General features: G+C 48.6%; 1 protein-coding gene and 1 long non-coding RNA gene across 7 annotated transcripts in view; both read right to left on the bottom strand.

The window, feature by feature from the left end:
- The window catches only part of LOC124146364 (cholesterol transporter ABCA5-like), a 128,594-nt gene that overhangs the window by 6,735 nt on the left and 105,501 nt on the right, over positions 1-16,358 (bottom strand). For all 5 annotated transcript variants that reach the window (XM_048392195.1, XM_048392193.1, XM_048392192.1 and 2 more), the window contains 9 exons: positions 10,395-10,484; positions 9,989-10,195; positions 7,154-7,372; positions 6,011-6,183; positions 5,732-5,807; positions 2,989-3,083; positions 1,871-1,990; positions 833-1,074; positions 283-338 (listed from right to left, as the gene is read on the bottom strand). In XM_048392195.1, the coding sequence (XP_048248152.1) occupies positions 283-338; positions 833-1,074; positions 1,871-1,990; positions 2,989-3,083; positions 5,732-5,807; positions 6,011-6,183; positions 7,154-7,372; positions 9,989-10,195; positions 10,395-10,484 (1,278 nt within the window). The remainder of the gene's footprint in view (positions 1-282; positions 339-832; positions 1,075-1,870; positions 1,991-2,988; positions 3,084-5,731; positions 5,808-6,010; positions 6,184-7,153; positions 7,373-9,988; positions 10,196-10,394; positions 10,485-16,358) is intronic.
- On the bottom strand, positions 4,513-5,367 carry LOC124146367. 2 transcript variants are annotated; one of them, XR_007219925.1, is made up of 3 exons: positions 5,348-5,367; positions 4,673-5,282; positions 4,513-4,620 (listed from the first exon to the last, which is right to left on the bottom strand). It is a non-coding gene; the product is annotated as an uncharacterized LOC124146367 (long non-coding RNA). The 2 variants fall into 2 exon arrangements; XR_007219924.1 differs by having other exon boundaries at positions 4,513-4,735; positions 4,914-5,282.

The following is a 16,358-nucleotide window of genomic DNA, read 5'->3' as shown; positions in this document are numbered from 1 at the left end:
CTGCACCTAAGAGGACTGGGCCAGCAGTGCTCCCGTGGATGACTGAAGGGAAGATAATCTTGCTTCATTGACAAGCTGGAGTCCTACTCTACTTACTGGGGCGCTGTGGTAGCCTAGTGGTTAAAGCGTTTGCTCATCATGTGGAAGTCCCCTGTTTCATTCTCCACATGGGTACAATGTATGAAGTCCGGTTCTGGTGACCCCACAGTGATATTGCGGGAATATTTTTACAAACGGCGTAAAACCCAACATTATCACTCACTCACTCACTCCTGTACTTACCTGTTCCAGAGTGGACTGACTGAAACTGTACTCCTCTACATCATGGGTTTGTTTAGCTGAGGAAAGAAGAAGGGTTAACTATCAATAATTGGCAAATTACATGGCAGATATTCAATTATCAGTCTATACGAGACTGGCTGAAATGTTCTAAGCCTCAGCGGGATATCTCAATCGGATTGAAACAAACTTTTGCCAACAACAAGTACAATCATTTAATGAATCATAGACATAAGACATCGCTGGAAAAAGTGTGTAAACCTAGAAGGGAACTTTGTGGAGAAATAAATGAAAACCATCCACTTGGTACAGGTCTTTCACAGTTAGGCTCAGAACTTTTCAGCCAGCCCTTGTATATATATATTCATATATAGCAGCGTTAGAAACTAACTGTTTTAGTCCACTAGTCCTTATAACGATAACATATATATAGCAAAACCCTTAATAATGGCAAATTTCTAATGGTTCTTATGATACCTGAACTATTGGTCAGTTTGGCAAGGACAAATATGTAGAACCCTCTTATGTCAACACATTTGATATAAAGACTCACTTTGTTCAAGAGATGAGAAAGTTTCTGATAAGGATTTGACATTATCCCTGGGTATCTTGTACTGTCCTCGTTCCTCGAATCTCTCCATACAGGAGGCCTGTGGAAACAGAGCTACAACATGGCTCTCCAAACTGTCCATCCTAGCCTCAATGTCTTCTCCACGTCCCCCTGTCTTCAGTTTCACCTCCAGGAGGTAGCCGCTGCCGTACTTGTCCTTCAGGTGCTGTGTAGGCCCCAGACACCTGCAGATAGTGAGACGTGAAAGTGAGACATCTGTAGATAGTGAGAGAATGAGAGTGAGACATGTGTAAATAGTGAAACAACTGCAGATAGTGAGACGTGAGAGTGAGACATCTGTAGATAGTGAGAGAATGAGAGTGAGACATCTGTAGATAGTGAAACTGCAGATAGTGAGACATGAGAGTGAGACATCTGTAGATAGTGAGACATGAGTGAGACATCTGCAGATAGTCAGCACCTGTAGATAGTGAGAGAATGAGACATCTGTAGATAGTGACCATGAGAGTGAGACACTTGGAGATAGTGAGACATCTGTAAATAGTGAGACATGAGAATGAGACCTCTGTACCACAAGTTAGAGAATGAGAGTGAGACACTTGGAGATAGTGATACATGAAAGGGAGACACCTGGAGATAGTGAGACATGAGAGTGAGGTACTTGGAGATAGCGAAACATTAATGGTGAGACACCTTGAGACAGTGAGCATTGCACCGTGACGTCATAGCATTCCAGGGTGACGTCATAGCATTCACGTTGAGAGAGAGAGTGCTTCAGAAAATGACCGATAACATTTGTATTTTACAACGTCAACAAACATATGTGTCAGATGAGAAGGTTTTTTGAGTATTTCATGCCTGGAAATTTTATCATCTGAAAAGCTCTGGTTAAAGCTGTCCATTTAAAATGAAATTTTAGGGTAAATTAAAAAAATAACCGCATATCTGAACACATAATGTTGAAACAGCAATATGTTGTTTGGCAAAGGGAATGACTTGAACGTGTGACAAATTACTCACTCAATCTTTCCATTGACCATGATGGCGACTCTGGAGCAGAGGGCATCTGCCTCTTCCATGTAGTGGGTGGTGAGGATGGCGCCTCGCTTGGTGCCCTCGAAACTCCCACTGATTGTATCCCTGAAAACACAGACTCATATGGTTACACAATATCTGAGTGAAAGGCAGATGCTTGCATGATCCCAGAACTTGATTCTTCTGCATTTATCCCGGACTCCAAACCAAATGCTGTATTTGTAAATGTATTTTTCAAATATATGTTTAAACATGTAATTAATATTGTGTACATATGATCACATGTGTCTTGTTGACCTTATCCCAACTCATGATGTCAATCACTGGATTGTCTGGTCCAGGCATGATTATTTACAGAGTACTGTATATATCTAGAGTATTGCTGAGTGTGATGTTAAACAACAAATAAACAAACAATAATGGTCAGATATTGCAATACAGTGTCTTAATGTGTTCTATCATTGTATGCAATATGTGACACTTACATAAAAAAATCTCCTTCTTCCGTAGCAGGCAAATGCAATGCCAACAGTCAATGCAATAACATAACGCTAAGCTTTAAAACCTCTTTCTCTTCATTGGTCCTGTAATCAGCAAAATATTTCCACAAATGTCAGATTTCTGATATTTTACTGATACTTGCTGCACATTTGGGGCTACACTTGAACCTGAGAGCAGCTCCAAATAAAGGCTTGTTCTTATGTCCAGAGAGTGTTAACGAAAGCGTCACTGAATGTGATGAGGTGAAATGGGGTTTAACGTTACGATTATTGCACTAATACAGCGATGTGTGTGCGGACCTGTGTGTGTGTGTCACAGGTAGTACTAGTCCGGATAAATGCTGATTTTATAGTGCTAGCCCACTGAGATACCATGCCGCAGTTTTGACATGAATACCCCACTCAGACACAGTATACTGACTCTGAGCCAACCAGGCCTTGTTTTAGCCCCTTTATGCTGAGCCCCAGGCACGGTAACAACAAGTACCATCCTTAACGTCTTTTGGTATGACTGGGTTTGAGACCCGGTCCTTCCGCTCTCCGGGCGGATGCTCTACCACTAGACCACTGAATGTACTGGTATGATGAAGAGCAACAACTGACCAGAGGAATCTCTTGGACTGAGGGTCCATCCCGGTGGAAGGTTCATCAAGCAGCACAATCTCTGGACTGCCCAGCATGCTGATAGCGTAGCTCAGCTGTAACCATGGCAGAACAAAAAGAAATGCATATGAAGATAACATGTTGGTTTCATGGTCATAGTGAATATCGAAACTGCTTTGTCTTTAAAAGATGTCACTTTGTCTCTAAATTGTTCCACCACCACTTCCAGTCAACTTCCCCCCTCGACACATCTTCCTTTGCCCTCTCTAGTACACCAACCTTGACATGCCTTCCTTCTCCTTCCCTAGTACCCCCCATCAACACACCTTCCTTCGTCTTCCCTAGTACCCCCCATCAACACACCTTCCTTCTCCTTCCCTAGTACCCCACCATCAACACACCTTCCTTCGTCTTCCCTAGTACCCCACCATCAACACACCTTCCTTCGTCCTCCCTAGTACCCCACCATCAACACACCTTCCTTCGTCTTCCCTAGTACCCCACCATCAACACACCTTCCTTCGTCCTCCCTAGTACCCCACCATCAACACACCTTCCTTCGTCTTCCCTAGTACCCCACCATCAACACACCTTCCTTCGTCCTCCCTAGTACCCCACCATCAACACACCTTCCTTCGTCTTCCCTAGTACCCCACCATCAACACACCTTCCTTCGTCCTCCCTAGTACCCCACCATCAACACACCTTCCTTCGTCCTCCCTAGTACCCCACCATCAACACACCTTCCTTCGTCCTCCCTAGTACCCCACCATCAACACACCTTCCTTCGTCTTCCCTAGTACCCCACCATCAACACACCTTCCTTCGTCTTCCCTAGTACCCCACCATCAACACACCTTCCTTCGTCTTCCCTAGTACCCCACCATCAACACACCTTCCTTCGTCCTCCCTAGTACCCCACCATCAACACACCTTCCTTCGTCCTCCCTAGTACCCCACCATCAACACACCTTCCTTCGTCTTCCCTAGTACCCCACCATCAACACACCTTCCTTCGTCCTCCCTAGTACCCCACCATCAACACACCTTCCTTCGTCCTCCCTAGTACCCCACCATCAACACACCTTCCTTCGTCCTCCCTAGTACCCCACCATCAACACACCTTCCTTCGTCCTCCCTAGTACCCCACCATCAACACACCTTCCTTCGTCCTCCCTAGTACCCCACCATCAACACACCTTCCTTCGTCCTCCCTAGTACCCTACCATCAAAACACCTTCCTTCGTCCTCCCTAGTACCCCACCATCAACACACCTTCCTTCGTCCTCCCTAGTACCCCACCATCAAAACACCTTCCACCCACACCTTCCACCCACCACACCTTCACTTGTACTCTTGTCCTACACCCCCAACACACCTTCCTATGTCCTCCAACCCACCACATCTTCCCTTGTACGCTTGTCCTACACCCCCAACACACCTTCCTATGTCCTCCCACCCACCACACCTTCACTTGTACTCTTGTCCTACACCCCCAACACACCTTCCACCCACACCTTCCACCCACCACATCTTCACTTGTACTCTTGTCCTACACCCCCAACACACCTTCCTATGTCCTCCCACCCACCACATCTTCACTTGTACTCTTGTCCTACACCCCCAACACACCTTCCACCCACCACATCTTCACTTGTACTCTTGTCCTACACCCCCAACACACCTTCCTATGTCCTCCCACCCACCACATCTTCACTTGTACTCTTGTCCTACACCCCCAACACACCTTCCACCCACCACATCTTCACTTGTACTCTTGTCCTACACCCCCAACACACCTTCCTATGTCCTCCCACCCACCACATCTTCACTTGTACTCTTGTCCTACACCCCCAACACACCTTCCTATGTCCTCCCACCCACCACATCTTCACTTGTACTCTTGTCCTACACCCCCAACACACCTTCCTATGTCCTCCCACCCACCACATCTTCACTTGTACTCTTGTCCTACACCCCCAACACACCTTCCACCCACCACATCTTCACTTGTACTCTTGTCCTACACCCCCAACACACCTTCCTATGTCCTCCCACCCACCACATCTTCACTTGTACTCTTGTCCTACACCCCCAACACACCTTCCTATGTCCTCCCACCCACCACACCTTCACTTGTACTCTTGTCCTACACACCCAACACACCTTCCACCCACACCTTCCACCCACCACATCTTCACTTGTACTCTTGTCCTACACCCCCAACACACCTTCCTATGTCCTCCCACCCACCACACCTTCACTTGTACTCTTGTCCTACACCCCCAACACACCTTCCACCCACACCTTCCACCCACCACACCTTCACTTGTACTCTTGTCCTACACCCCCAACACACCTTCCTATGTCCTCCCACCCACCACATCTTCACTTGTACTCTTGTCCTACACCCCCAACACACCTTCCACCCACACCTTCCACCCACCACATCTTCACTTGTACTCTTGTCCTACACCCCCAACACACCTTCCACCCACACCTTCCACCCACCACATCTTCACTTGTACTCTTGTCCTACACCCCCAACACACCTTCCTATGTCCTCCCACCCACCACACCTTCACTTATACTCTTGTCCTACACCCCCAACACACCTTCCACCCACACCTTCCACCCACCACATCTTCACTTGTACTCTTGTCCTACACCCCCAACACACCTTCCTATGTCCTCCCACCCACCACATCTTCACTTGTACTCTTGTCCTACACCCCCAACACACCTTCCTTTTTGTTCCTCCAGACAGCTTCTTGGCTCCTTTCTTAGCATGTTCTTCAACCTTCAGAGATGCGATCATGCTGAAAATAAAAACACCGCATAATTCTAAAACAATTAGTTTTGTTATGATGGGTTTGTTTTGTTTGATTGTTGTTTAATGCCACACACTGGTGATCCTTAGTGTCACCACCCTGAAAAGTTACAACACCAATTTATCATCATTCAAACTTACTTTATGGATGGATGTGTTTTTTGTAGCCACATTTAAGATGAATATACATACCCATCTGCCATGGTTACACTGTCTTTCTTTGAGAGGCCACGGAGCAAGCCATAGAATTCAATGTGCTCACGTAGAGTGATCTTCTCCCATAATGCATCATGCTGGGCGCAATAGCCCATGGCTTGGAAAGCAGATGACATACTTGACCGTATGTCGTGTCCAGCTACAATAACCTACAATTGAAACAAATCATGTCAATGTGGTTGTGTGTTGTTGCATTTTGTGCAATACACCGGCAATAGTCCAGTAAATAAGGGCAGTCGGGTAGCCTAGTGGTTAAAGTGTTTGCTCATCATGCCGAAGGCCCGGGTTTGATTCCCCAGATGGGTACAATGTGTGAAGCCCATTTCTGGTGTCACCTACTGTGATATTGCTGGAATATTGCTAAAAATGATGTAAAGCCCTAATCACTCACTCACTCACTCAAGTAAATAATCCAATCTGGACCAGACAAACCAGCGATTGATGTTATTCAATTACGATGACACTCAATCAACAAGTCACTGAGTGTGATCACTGGATTCAATCGCCTCAGATGATAATAGTTGACTGAGGACAAGTTCTAATCTGGAAGACCATATGATGTTTTTATTTACTTGTACCAAAAACTACTGACATAACCTGAAGTATGGATTTCATCTAAATACCATGCTTTTGTTTTGTTTTGTTTGTTGTTTACACAGCAGTCAGCAATATTCCAGCTAAATAATTGAGTCAGGACCAGACAAACCAGTGATTGATATTAAGATCACCAACAAACATTGTAAGGGTATAATAATAAGCAACCAACAAAATCCCATATAGTCAGTCTTTTCTTGTGACAATAAAAGTAAGTGAGTTGGTTTAAGTGGTGCTTTAACTTCCAGTCACAACACAGCATGTCAGCTTGATATTGGAAAAGTTGAAAAGGCATTTAAAGACATTCTTATTTTTTTGTATGTTACAAAAGTGTTACAAATTAAGGGTAGTCCTCGAGAAACCTCGAGGAAGCTGTTTCTGATTGGCTAATGTTGACTTCTTGTTCGTCATTTCATTGTGCGGTCCCTGTAATGGGATAATCTTTGTTTAGCGGTAGTGAGAACTAAGATCTGGAACTAAGATCATGAAGCCATCATTTTTTAAAAGGCTACAACAGTACAGTACCTTTCCCCTAGTTGGCCCAGTCTCAGCAATGATCATGTTGAGAGCTGTGGTCTTGCCAGCACCGTTAGGTCCCAGAAGTCCGAACACTTCCCCACAGTCCACGGCAAATGTTGCATTCCTCACAGCAACGTTGGTTTTTTGCTTAGTTTTCTTACAGAATGCTTTGATGTCCTTTGCAAATTCTTTCCTGATGTTCTGAACATAGGCTACAGGAGCATCCTGAAAGAGGGTACAGAGATCATGCACTGGAAAGGGAATGGGAGTGTGTTCTCCAACACAAATCATTATTAATGTAATGGATCCTGAAAGCTTTTGCACTATTTGATGCATATGAATATATGGTTATTGAGTATTCGATGCACAGAGATTTTAACACATGAAATTTCTGGGCACTGAAAATTCAGTCACACACATAAATAAAACGTTTATCTCCTAAGTAAGACCCCTGTTCCTGTCTAGTGTCTGTGTTCAGGTAAGGGGCATTACTGCTGTTTTACGCAGCACTCAGCAGTCATGTACCTGTGTCCACCCTGTGTCCACCCTGTGTCCGAAGTGTCTCCAGCCATGTACCTGTGTCTGAAGTGTCTCTACAATCATGTACCTGTGTCCACCCTGTGTCTGAAGTGTCTCCAGTCATGTACCTGTGTCTGAAGTGTCTCTACAATCATGTACCTGTGTCCACCCTGTGTCTCCACAGTGATGTACCTGTGTCTGAAGTGTCTCCACAGTCATGTACCTGTGTCTGAAGTGTCTCCAGTCAAGTACCTGTGTCTGAAGTGTCTCCACAGTCATGTACCTGTGTCTGAAGTGTCTTCACAGACATGTACCTGTGTCTGGAGTGTCTCCAGTCATGTACCTGTGTCTGGAGTGTCTCCAGTCATGTACCTGTGTCTGAAGTGTCTCCAGTCATGTACCTGTGTCTGAAGTGTCTCAACAGTCATGTACCTGTGTCTGGAGTGTCTCCACAGTCATGTACCTGTGTCTGGAGTGTCTCCACAGTCATGTACCTGTGTCTGAAGTGTCTCCAGTCATGTTCCTGTGTCCGAAGTGTCTCCACAGACATGTGCCTGTGTCTGAAGTGTCTCCAGTCATGTACCTGTGTCTGAAGTGTCTCCAGTCATGTACCTGTGTCTGAAGTGTCTCTACAATCATGTACCTGTGTCCACCCTGTGTCTCCACAGTGATGTACCTTTGTCTGAAGTGTCTCCACAGTCATGTACCTGTGTCTGGAGTGTCTCCAGTCATGTACCTGTGTCTGAAGTGTCTCCACAGCCATGTACCTGTGTCTGGAGTGTCTCCAGTCAAGTACATGTGTCCGAAGTGTCTTCACAGACATGTGCCTGTGTCTGAAGTGTCTCCAGTCATGTACGTGTGTCTGAAGTGTCTTCACAGACATGTACCTGTGTCTTGAGTGTCTCCAGTCATGTTCCAGTGTCTGAAGTGTCTCCACAGTCATGTACCTGTGTCTGAGGTGTCTCCAGTCATGTTCCTGTGTCTGGAGTGTCTCCAGTCATGTACCTGTGTCTGAAGTGTCTCCACAGACATGTACCTGTGTCTGAAGTGTCTCTACAATCATGTACCTGTGTCTGAGGTGTCTCCAGTCATGTACCTGTGTCTGAAGTGTCTCCAGTCATGTACCTGTGTCTGAAGTGTCTCCAGTCATGTACCTGTGTCTGGAGTGTCTCCAGTCATGTACCTGTGTTTGAAGTGTCTCCAGTCATGAACCTGTGTCTGAAATGTCTTCACAGACATGTGCCTGTGTCTGAAGTGTCTCTACAGTCACGTCCCTGTGTCTGAAGTGTCTTCACAGACATGTGCCTGTGTCCTACCTGTGTCTCCACAGTCATGTACCTGTGTCTGAAGTGTCTTCACAGACATGTGCCTGTGTCCTACCTGTGTCTTCACAGACCTGTGCCTGTGTCTGGTGTGTCTCTACAGTCATGTACCTGTGTCTGAAGTGTCTCTACAGTCATGTACCTGTGTCTGAAATGTCTCCAGTCATGAACCTGTGTCTGAAGTGTCTCCACAGTCATGTACCTGTGTCTGGTGTGTCTCTACAGTCATGTACCTGTGTCTGGAGTGTCTCCAGTCATGTACCTGTGTCTGAAGTGTCTCTACAGTCATGTACGTGTGTCTGGGGTGTCTCCAGTCATGTACCTATGTCTGAAGTGTCTCTACAGTCATGTACCTGTGTCTGAAGTGTCTCAACAGTCATGTACCTGTGTCTGGTGTGTCTCCAGTCAAGTACCTGTGTCTGCAGTGTCTCCAGTCATGTACCTGTGTCTGAAGTGTCTCCACAGTCAAGTACCTGTGTTTGAAGTGTCTCCTGTCATGTACCTGTGTCTGAAGTGTCTCTTCAGTCATGTATCTGAGCCCTAACTGTTCTGCACAAATAACTGATTGTTCCTAACTGAGTTGCACAAAAAAATGATTATTTCTACCTGAGCTGCTTAAACAACTGATTATTCCACCTTGATCTACACAAACAACTGATTATTCCTACCCGAGCTCCACAGATAACTGATTATTCCTACCTAAGCTGCACAAACAACTGATTATTTCTACCTAAGCTGAACAAACTGATTATTCCTACCTGTTCTGCGCAAACAACTGATTATTCCTACCTGTTCTGCGCAAACAACTGATTATTCCTACCTAAGCTGCACAAACTGATTATTTCTACCTAAGCTGCACAAACTGATTATTCTTACCTGAGCTGAACAAACAACTGATTATTCCTACCTGTTCTGCACAAACAACTGATTATTCCTACCTAAGCTGCACAAACAACTGATTATTCCTACCTGTTCTGCACAAACAACTGATTAATCCTACCTGAGCTGCTGTTTGAAGGGAATTAACTCTGTTTCTCTCCTCTGCGACGTCTTCATCTTCATCGCCGATGACATCTTGGTTGTCCTCGGGGATGTCATTGACTTTGGAGGTTCCCTGACAGTTCAAAGCCTCTTTGCTATTGCCACCTGTGCTTCGTACATCCAGCACCCTCAGCAAGACGTACAGCAAACCGCAGTGTACTATAGGCTGTGGACAGACAAAAACTGGTCCTGAAATGCTATGATCACATTTTTACAAATCATACATAGTTTATATAGCAGGGTCAAAATTACTTCTGACATCCACATAGATGTTATTGTCATAAACTGATTATATGAACTTTTGTTTTATCCACACACTTCTTTTGTATTCACAGGACAGATAATAATGAAACTAGTAATCTTACCATGAGAATTGTAATCAGAATGTTGCTGTCGCCTTGGAAGTACATCCCAAACTCAATCTCTGTTCTCGCGATGAGAGATACCCTGTGAATCTACAACAATGTACACAACACGACTTTAACCTTTAGCCTGCTGAATTTTGTAGAATTTTCCTATTCGGAATATTCTATAAGTAATACATTACCACTGTTATACCGAGGCTGTTGTCTCCCACAACTGCTGCTATAGCGAAATCTACCACAGAGATCTCAATTACCTCATGCAGCACGTGCGTAGCCACCTAGCTGCCATGTGACACCCTTCACTCTTGTCTCCTGCGAGAGCAAGTGCTCGGGGGACGGACGGGCGGGCAGCAGCCCAGTGGTAACGTATTACTTATAGAATATTCCGAATAGGAAAATTCTACAAATTACATTAAGTAATACGTTACCACTGTTATACCGAGGCTGACTACCACAGTAGGCGGTGGGGAGCACCTACAACCCGAATCCTGACTGCTAGCGTTCCTTCCGACCAGCGGAAGTAAACACCAAGGCGGAAGCACTCGATGCGCATGCACCTAGCTAGGCGTTACCCTATAGGAATACCAAAGCACTGTCAAGCGCATACCGTAAGGCTCAATCGTCATTGCCAAAACGATTGGTGACTCCAAACGGCCCCACTGGATAGGTATTTCATCGCCGCAGCGGATGAGAACACTGTATCCGCGTGAGCTTAATCTTAGATCAGGTTAAACAGTCGAAAAGAGGGAAATTAATTTCATTCAGACCGTATATCCCAGAGCAAGCCTACTTAAAGTATGCATTAGGCGCGTGACCTAATTCCAGTATTTGTAAGCATGCATCACAAGGTTGGGATACACGACAGACAATTAAAGACATAATTGTCAAAATACAAATAAGGACAAAGCACACAAAAAGCCGCCCTCACCTGTGGTGTGAGTGCGCTGGTTTGCGGGACCCCAACTCCTGTACCCACGGCAGTGGGAACATTGGAGTAGACCCAGATTGACCACCGTGCAAGGTCAGACGCCTGAGGAGTTCGGAATTGCGCTGGGCACACCCCTTAGGTGCCCGCTTGCGCCGCGATCCGCGGGCCAAGACGGTGCACACTCTCCACGACGGCATCAGCGACCTGTTTGAGGTAATGATTGGCAAAAACCGAGTCAGAACGCCAGTAACAACCTCGTAATATTCTGCGAACAGAGATATTCGAGTGTAGGGCAAATGTTGCCGCTAGCGCCCTGATCACGTGCGGGTTTGACCCCGCTACCGGTAACCCCCGAGACCGGTACGCCAGATTGATGACAGAACGAAGCCACAACGCAATCGAGTTGCGAGGTATGTCAACCGTGCGATTAGGGTTACACGATATGAACAGACGGTCACGCCCTTGTCTACGTTCATTCGAAGCCTTAAGATAATACTTAAGGGCCCTAACCGGACACAGCGCTCTGTCCTCAGTATCAGCAGGATGTAAGATTTCTTTGAGTGATCTTACAGTGAATTCTCTCTCCGTTTGCCCGACTCTCTGATTCTTGGCGACGAAGCCCATGAGCAGGCCCAGGCGGACCGCTCCTTCGTCACCCCTATCGAATCGTACCTTGGCGACATCAAGTGCATGAATTTCGGATACACGTGCCGCCGTGGCAAAGGAGAGGAGAAATGCTGTTTTCCAAGTCACATGCCGGAACGAAGCACTATGCAAGGGTTCATACGGAGCTTCCGTAAGTGATTGCAACACTAGGGAAAGATCCCAGGCCGGTGCCCGAAGGCGGCCCTTCTTAAGATCGTGCTGTTTGAAACCCTTGATAATACCCCGTATCACCGGCTCTTTGGAGAGACTGGTACCCATAGCAACGTCCCGAACCGTAGCAACGGACGAGACATAGTTGGCAATGGAACCCCCGGAGAGTTTCCGGGTCTCTCGCAAGTGAGACATGAAACGAGCAATATCCTGCACAGATACCTTATCTGGCGAATGAATGTGATGTTTACAACACCACTTCGTGAAAATAACCCAACGTGCATTATACACCTTCTGGGTAGAATCACGATGCATACTAACGTATGCCCGAGACGCCCGGCGAGAAAAAACTTTACTCCTCAGACGCTCGGTGACAACATCCACGCGTGCAGATTGAACTGCCCTGCGTTTGGATGAAGCTGACGGGTGTGAGGGTGGATCAAGAGATCCGGTCTCACAGGCAGTGGAAGTGGCGACTGCGTGACCTGGGTCAGCAAGTCGGGGTACCACGATCTGTTCGGCCACATGGGCGCGATCAGTAACATTCGACAGCGAACTCCTCGGAGCCGGCTTAGAATGTGTGGTATCAACGCTGTCGGCGGGTAAGCATAAGCGACCAAGCCCGTCCAGTCTAACGCAAGAGCATCGTGATCGATGGCCCTCGGGACCGGGACTGGTGATACAAACAACGGGAGTTGATTGTTGAACCGCATTGCGAACAGGTCGACCATCGGACGACCCAAACGTTCGCACAGCCACTGAAACACTACTGGGTTCAGCATCCACTCTGTGGGGCTTGGATCCTGAGGCCTCGATAGAGCATCGGCCAGTACGTTCCGCACACCTGGGATGTGACGGGCGCGTATCTGGCACGGGACACTGTCCACCAGAGCGTAAAACTCGAACGTGAGATCGAGTAGCGAGTGACTGTGGGTTCCCCCCAGTTTGTTCACATAGGACACTACCGTCGTGTTGTCGGTCGCCAGCATGAGCCGGGCGTCGACGAGACGATGCTTCCAGTGATTGACTGCGTTGATCACTGCCTTGAACTCGAGACAAGTGATGTGAAGACCTAGTTCGTCTAAGCACCACAGCCCCGAGCTCACCTCCCCCTTTAGATGGGCGCCCCAGCCCACTAGAGAGGCGTCTGTATACAGGGTCAACGTGGCCCGGTAGGGCCGCATAGAGACTCCTGATAAGACAATGTAAGGGACCGTCCACCACTCCAGATGCGGTCGGAGCCGATCCGGGAGGGCGACGGTCGCACTGTTCACCTCCGTTGCTAACAACTGGATTAAAAACCGTTGCAGCGGGCGGAGTTGGAGACGACCCCGTGCGGTGCAGTCCTGGGCTGATACAAGTAGCCCTAACAGCTGTTCCCAAAAGTGAACAGTCTGTTGCACCGCTAAGACTTTGGCAATCATCGCCTGAATTTTGTGCCACCGGTCTGGGGGGACAAAGAGGCGATGGGACACCGTGTTGAACCGACCTCCGATGAACAGCAAGTTCTGAGAAGGGGTTAACTCGCTCTTGGGGAGATTGATAATCCACCCAAATTGCTCCAAGAGCCGACGTGCGAAATCGAGATGGCGTGACAGGGTGTCCGTCATTCGATTTGCTACTAGCGAGTCGTCCAGGTACGCGAAGTACCGGACACCCCTCCTGTGGAGGAACCCCACTATGGGGGTGGTTAACCGGGTGAACAGCCAGGGAGCGGACGTGTGAATCATTCTGAGTTCGGCACTGTCCTACTTGGGAACGAGAAATATCCTGGAGTAAAACCCCGGTGTTATTTCTGGTAGAGCTAACTCCCGTACTGCCCCTTCTCCACCAACCTGCCGATGGCATCGGCGAGGATGGGAAGATCGGTTTCCGAATCGAAACCTGCCAACGGGGCAACGGTGAGCGGCGGATTCGCTTTGAGATCAAGCCGATAGCCGTACCGAATCGTGTTGACCACCCACGGGTCGTCGAACACTTGTTCCCAATTCTCCCAGTAAGTCTGGAGTCTGGCTCCCACTGGGGAAGGAGAGGGGGCCCTGACAGGTTGCGACAGGCGCAACTGTCCAGGGCCAAGTGACTCGGGTTCGCCTAAGGGCCAACCGAAGTTGGCGCTGTCGGCATACGAACCCCTCCAATGAGAGTCACCTGGAGGGGCCCTTGCCGTCCGTCGACGACTTGGGCTTCCCCCAGTTCCCCGTTTTCCCGCGAAAGGGCAGCTGATTGCCCATACCGGAGCCCTCAGGGCGGGGCTACTTCCCAGAGGAAGAAGAACCCGACCCCTTAGACCTACCGGCCGCAGCAGCCTGGGGCGCGCTCCGGTTAGGAGCGGCACCCAGGCGCCTATGCAGGGACCCAACAAGAGCAAGTGTGTGCCGAGAGTCCTCGGCAACGTACTCCAGGCAAGCATTTAAACTGAGCAGGCAGTGGTAAATGCGCTGGTCACGGTCCGTGGGAGAACCTTCGACCAGACGGGCCGCTGCAGCCAAGTAAGTGTCTCCGTGAGACATGGAGTGCCGAGCGAGGGCGTCCAGCTGGTGCAAGGTAGCTTGCGTTACCGTAGCAGCCGGTGGGGCACGGACACCCAACCGCTCAACATGGGCCTCCGCGGTAGGACCAGCCTCGGGAAAGGCAAGGTCATGTACCGGGAATAAACCCTTTCTCCACGACGTCGGAGGCAACGGGAGACCCCGACCGGAGGCCGCCGCGAAGGCGTTCTCCAAGGAAGGCTTGAAACCGCGCAGCAAGGTTGATGCGGGGAAAGCCGAGTCGGAAGACTCATCGTATACCTCGGAGGAACCCACAGTCGTGGATTCCCCGCGGTACCGGCCGGGGCATGTCCTCAAAGAGGTCATAAACCATGGCCACGCGGTCCTAAACCGATAGCGGGAGCAACGGTTCGGGGGAAGGACCGGTGACCACGGGAGCCGCCGCCGTACCGGTGGACCCCGCGTCCGACCCCGCGGCCACCGAAGTGGCCGGGGACGGAACAGCCAGCGGCCTATCCTGAGATAAGGCCGCCAGCTTGGAGTCCACAAGTTATGCAAGTAATGCAGCGACGGAATCCCCGGACAGCACACGGGCCGCCAAGAGATCCGCCGCTTTACCGGTGGACCCCGCGTCCGACCCCGCGGCCACCGAAGAGGCCGGGGACGGAACAGCCAGCGGCCTATCTTGCGATAAGGCCGCCAGCATGGAATCCACAAGTTTCGACAACAATGCGGCGACGGAATCCCCAGACAGCCCGAGGGCCGCAAGGGGATCCGCCGCAGCCGAGGAGGTGGTACCCGCACGGGGACCCCGACCGGACGAACCGGCCACCACAGGGGTGGAGACGGACTGTACGTACAGCCGGTACCGCTCAAAATCCGCAGGCCCCAGGCCTTCGCACAGGATGCACCGGGTGTCCCCGCAAGGAACCCTGCACCGCGGGCAACGAACGTGGGGATCCCGGGACGACAAAAACTTTCTGCACACCCCATAACTCCGAGGAGCAGGGGTAGAGGGGGTGGATACTGGGGACATATCCATGTCAGACATTGATTGTTTGCTATAAACAAAGAACAAAACATGGTTACAACGCACGCACCACAATGATTCACAAACGAACATTTTCACAAGAAAATAAACGAGCAATGTGAACATATAACATACACATATAACTTTTATTAAAGAAATAAGTTATGTTAACCCCCAAAACATACAAGAACAGGGGAAACGTAAAACACAACGTGCATACGCGAACCCCGCAAGTATATAGAAAAAAGGGCGGGAAAAATTTTCCGTTTGGCGGGAAAATTATAACCAAGCGTAGCTACCGCAACGCCCCATAAAAGCACAGTTTATTAGATAATAAACTATAATAAATATCACCAAATCTTCAAGGAACGCTTCAGCAGGAGAAAACACGTCTTGCTAAGCAGACGAAGGAGACAAGAGTGAAGGGTGTCACATGGCAGCTAGGTGGCTACGCACGTGCTGCATGAGGTAATTGAGATCTCTGTGGTAGATTTCGCTATAGCAGCAGTTGTGGGAGACAACAGCCTCGGTATAACAGTGGTAACGTATTACTTAATGTAATATTTTCACACTTCTTACCCCTGCCTGATATGGCGATTTTTATTTTGGGGGGTCGTTATGCTATTCGCCTGTCGAATGGGTTCGACATTAGATGCATGGGAAGTGACACCTCTGTCGAATGGGTTCGACGTTAGAGTGCA

Source organism: Haliotis rufescens, unplaced genomic scaffold (assembly GCF_023055435.1).
Source record: "Haliotis rufescens isolate VD_foot unplaced genomic scaffold, xgHalRufe1.0.p SCAF_11, whole genome shotgun sequence".
Taxonomy (NCBI): Eukaryota; Metazoa; Mollusca; class Gastropoda; order Lepetellida; family Haliotidae; genus Haliotis; species Haliotis rufescens.
The sequence above is the reverse complement of the archived record's forward strand: the minus strand, read 5'-3'. Positions and strand labels throughout refer to the sequence as shown.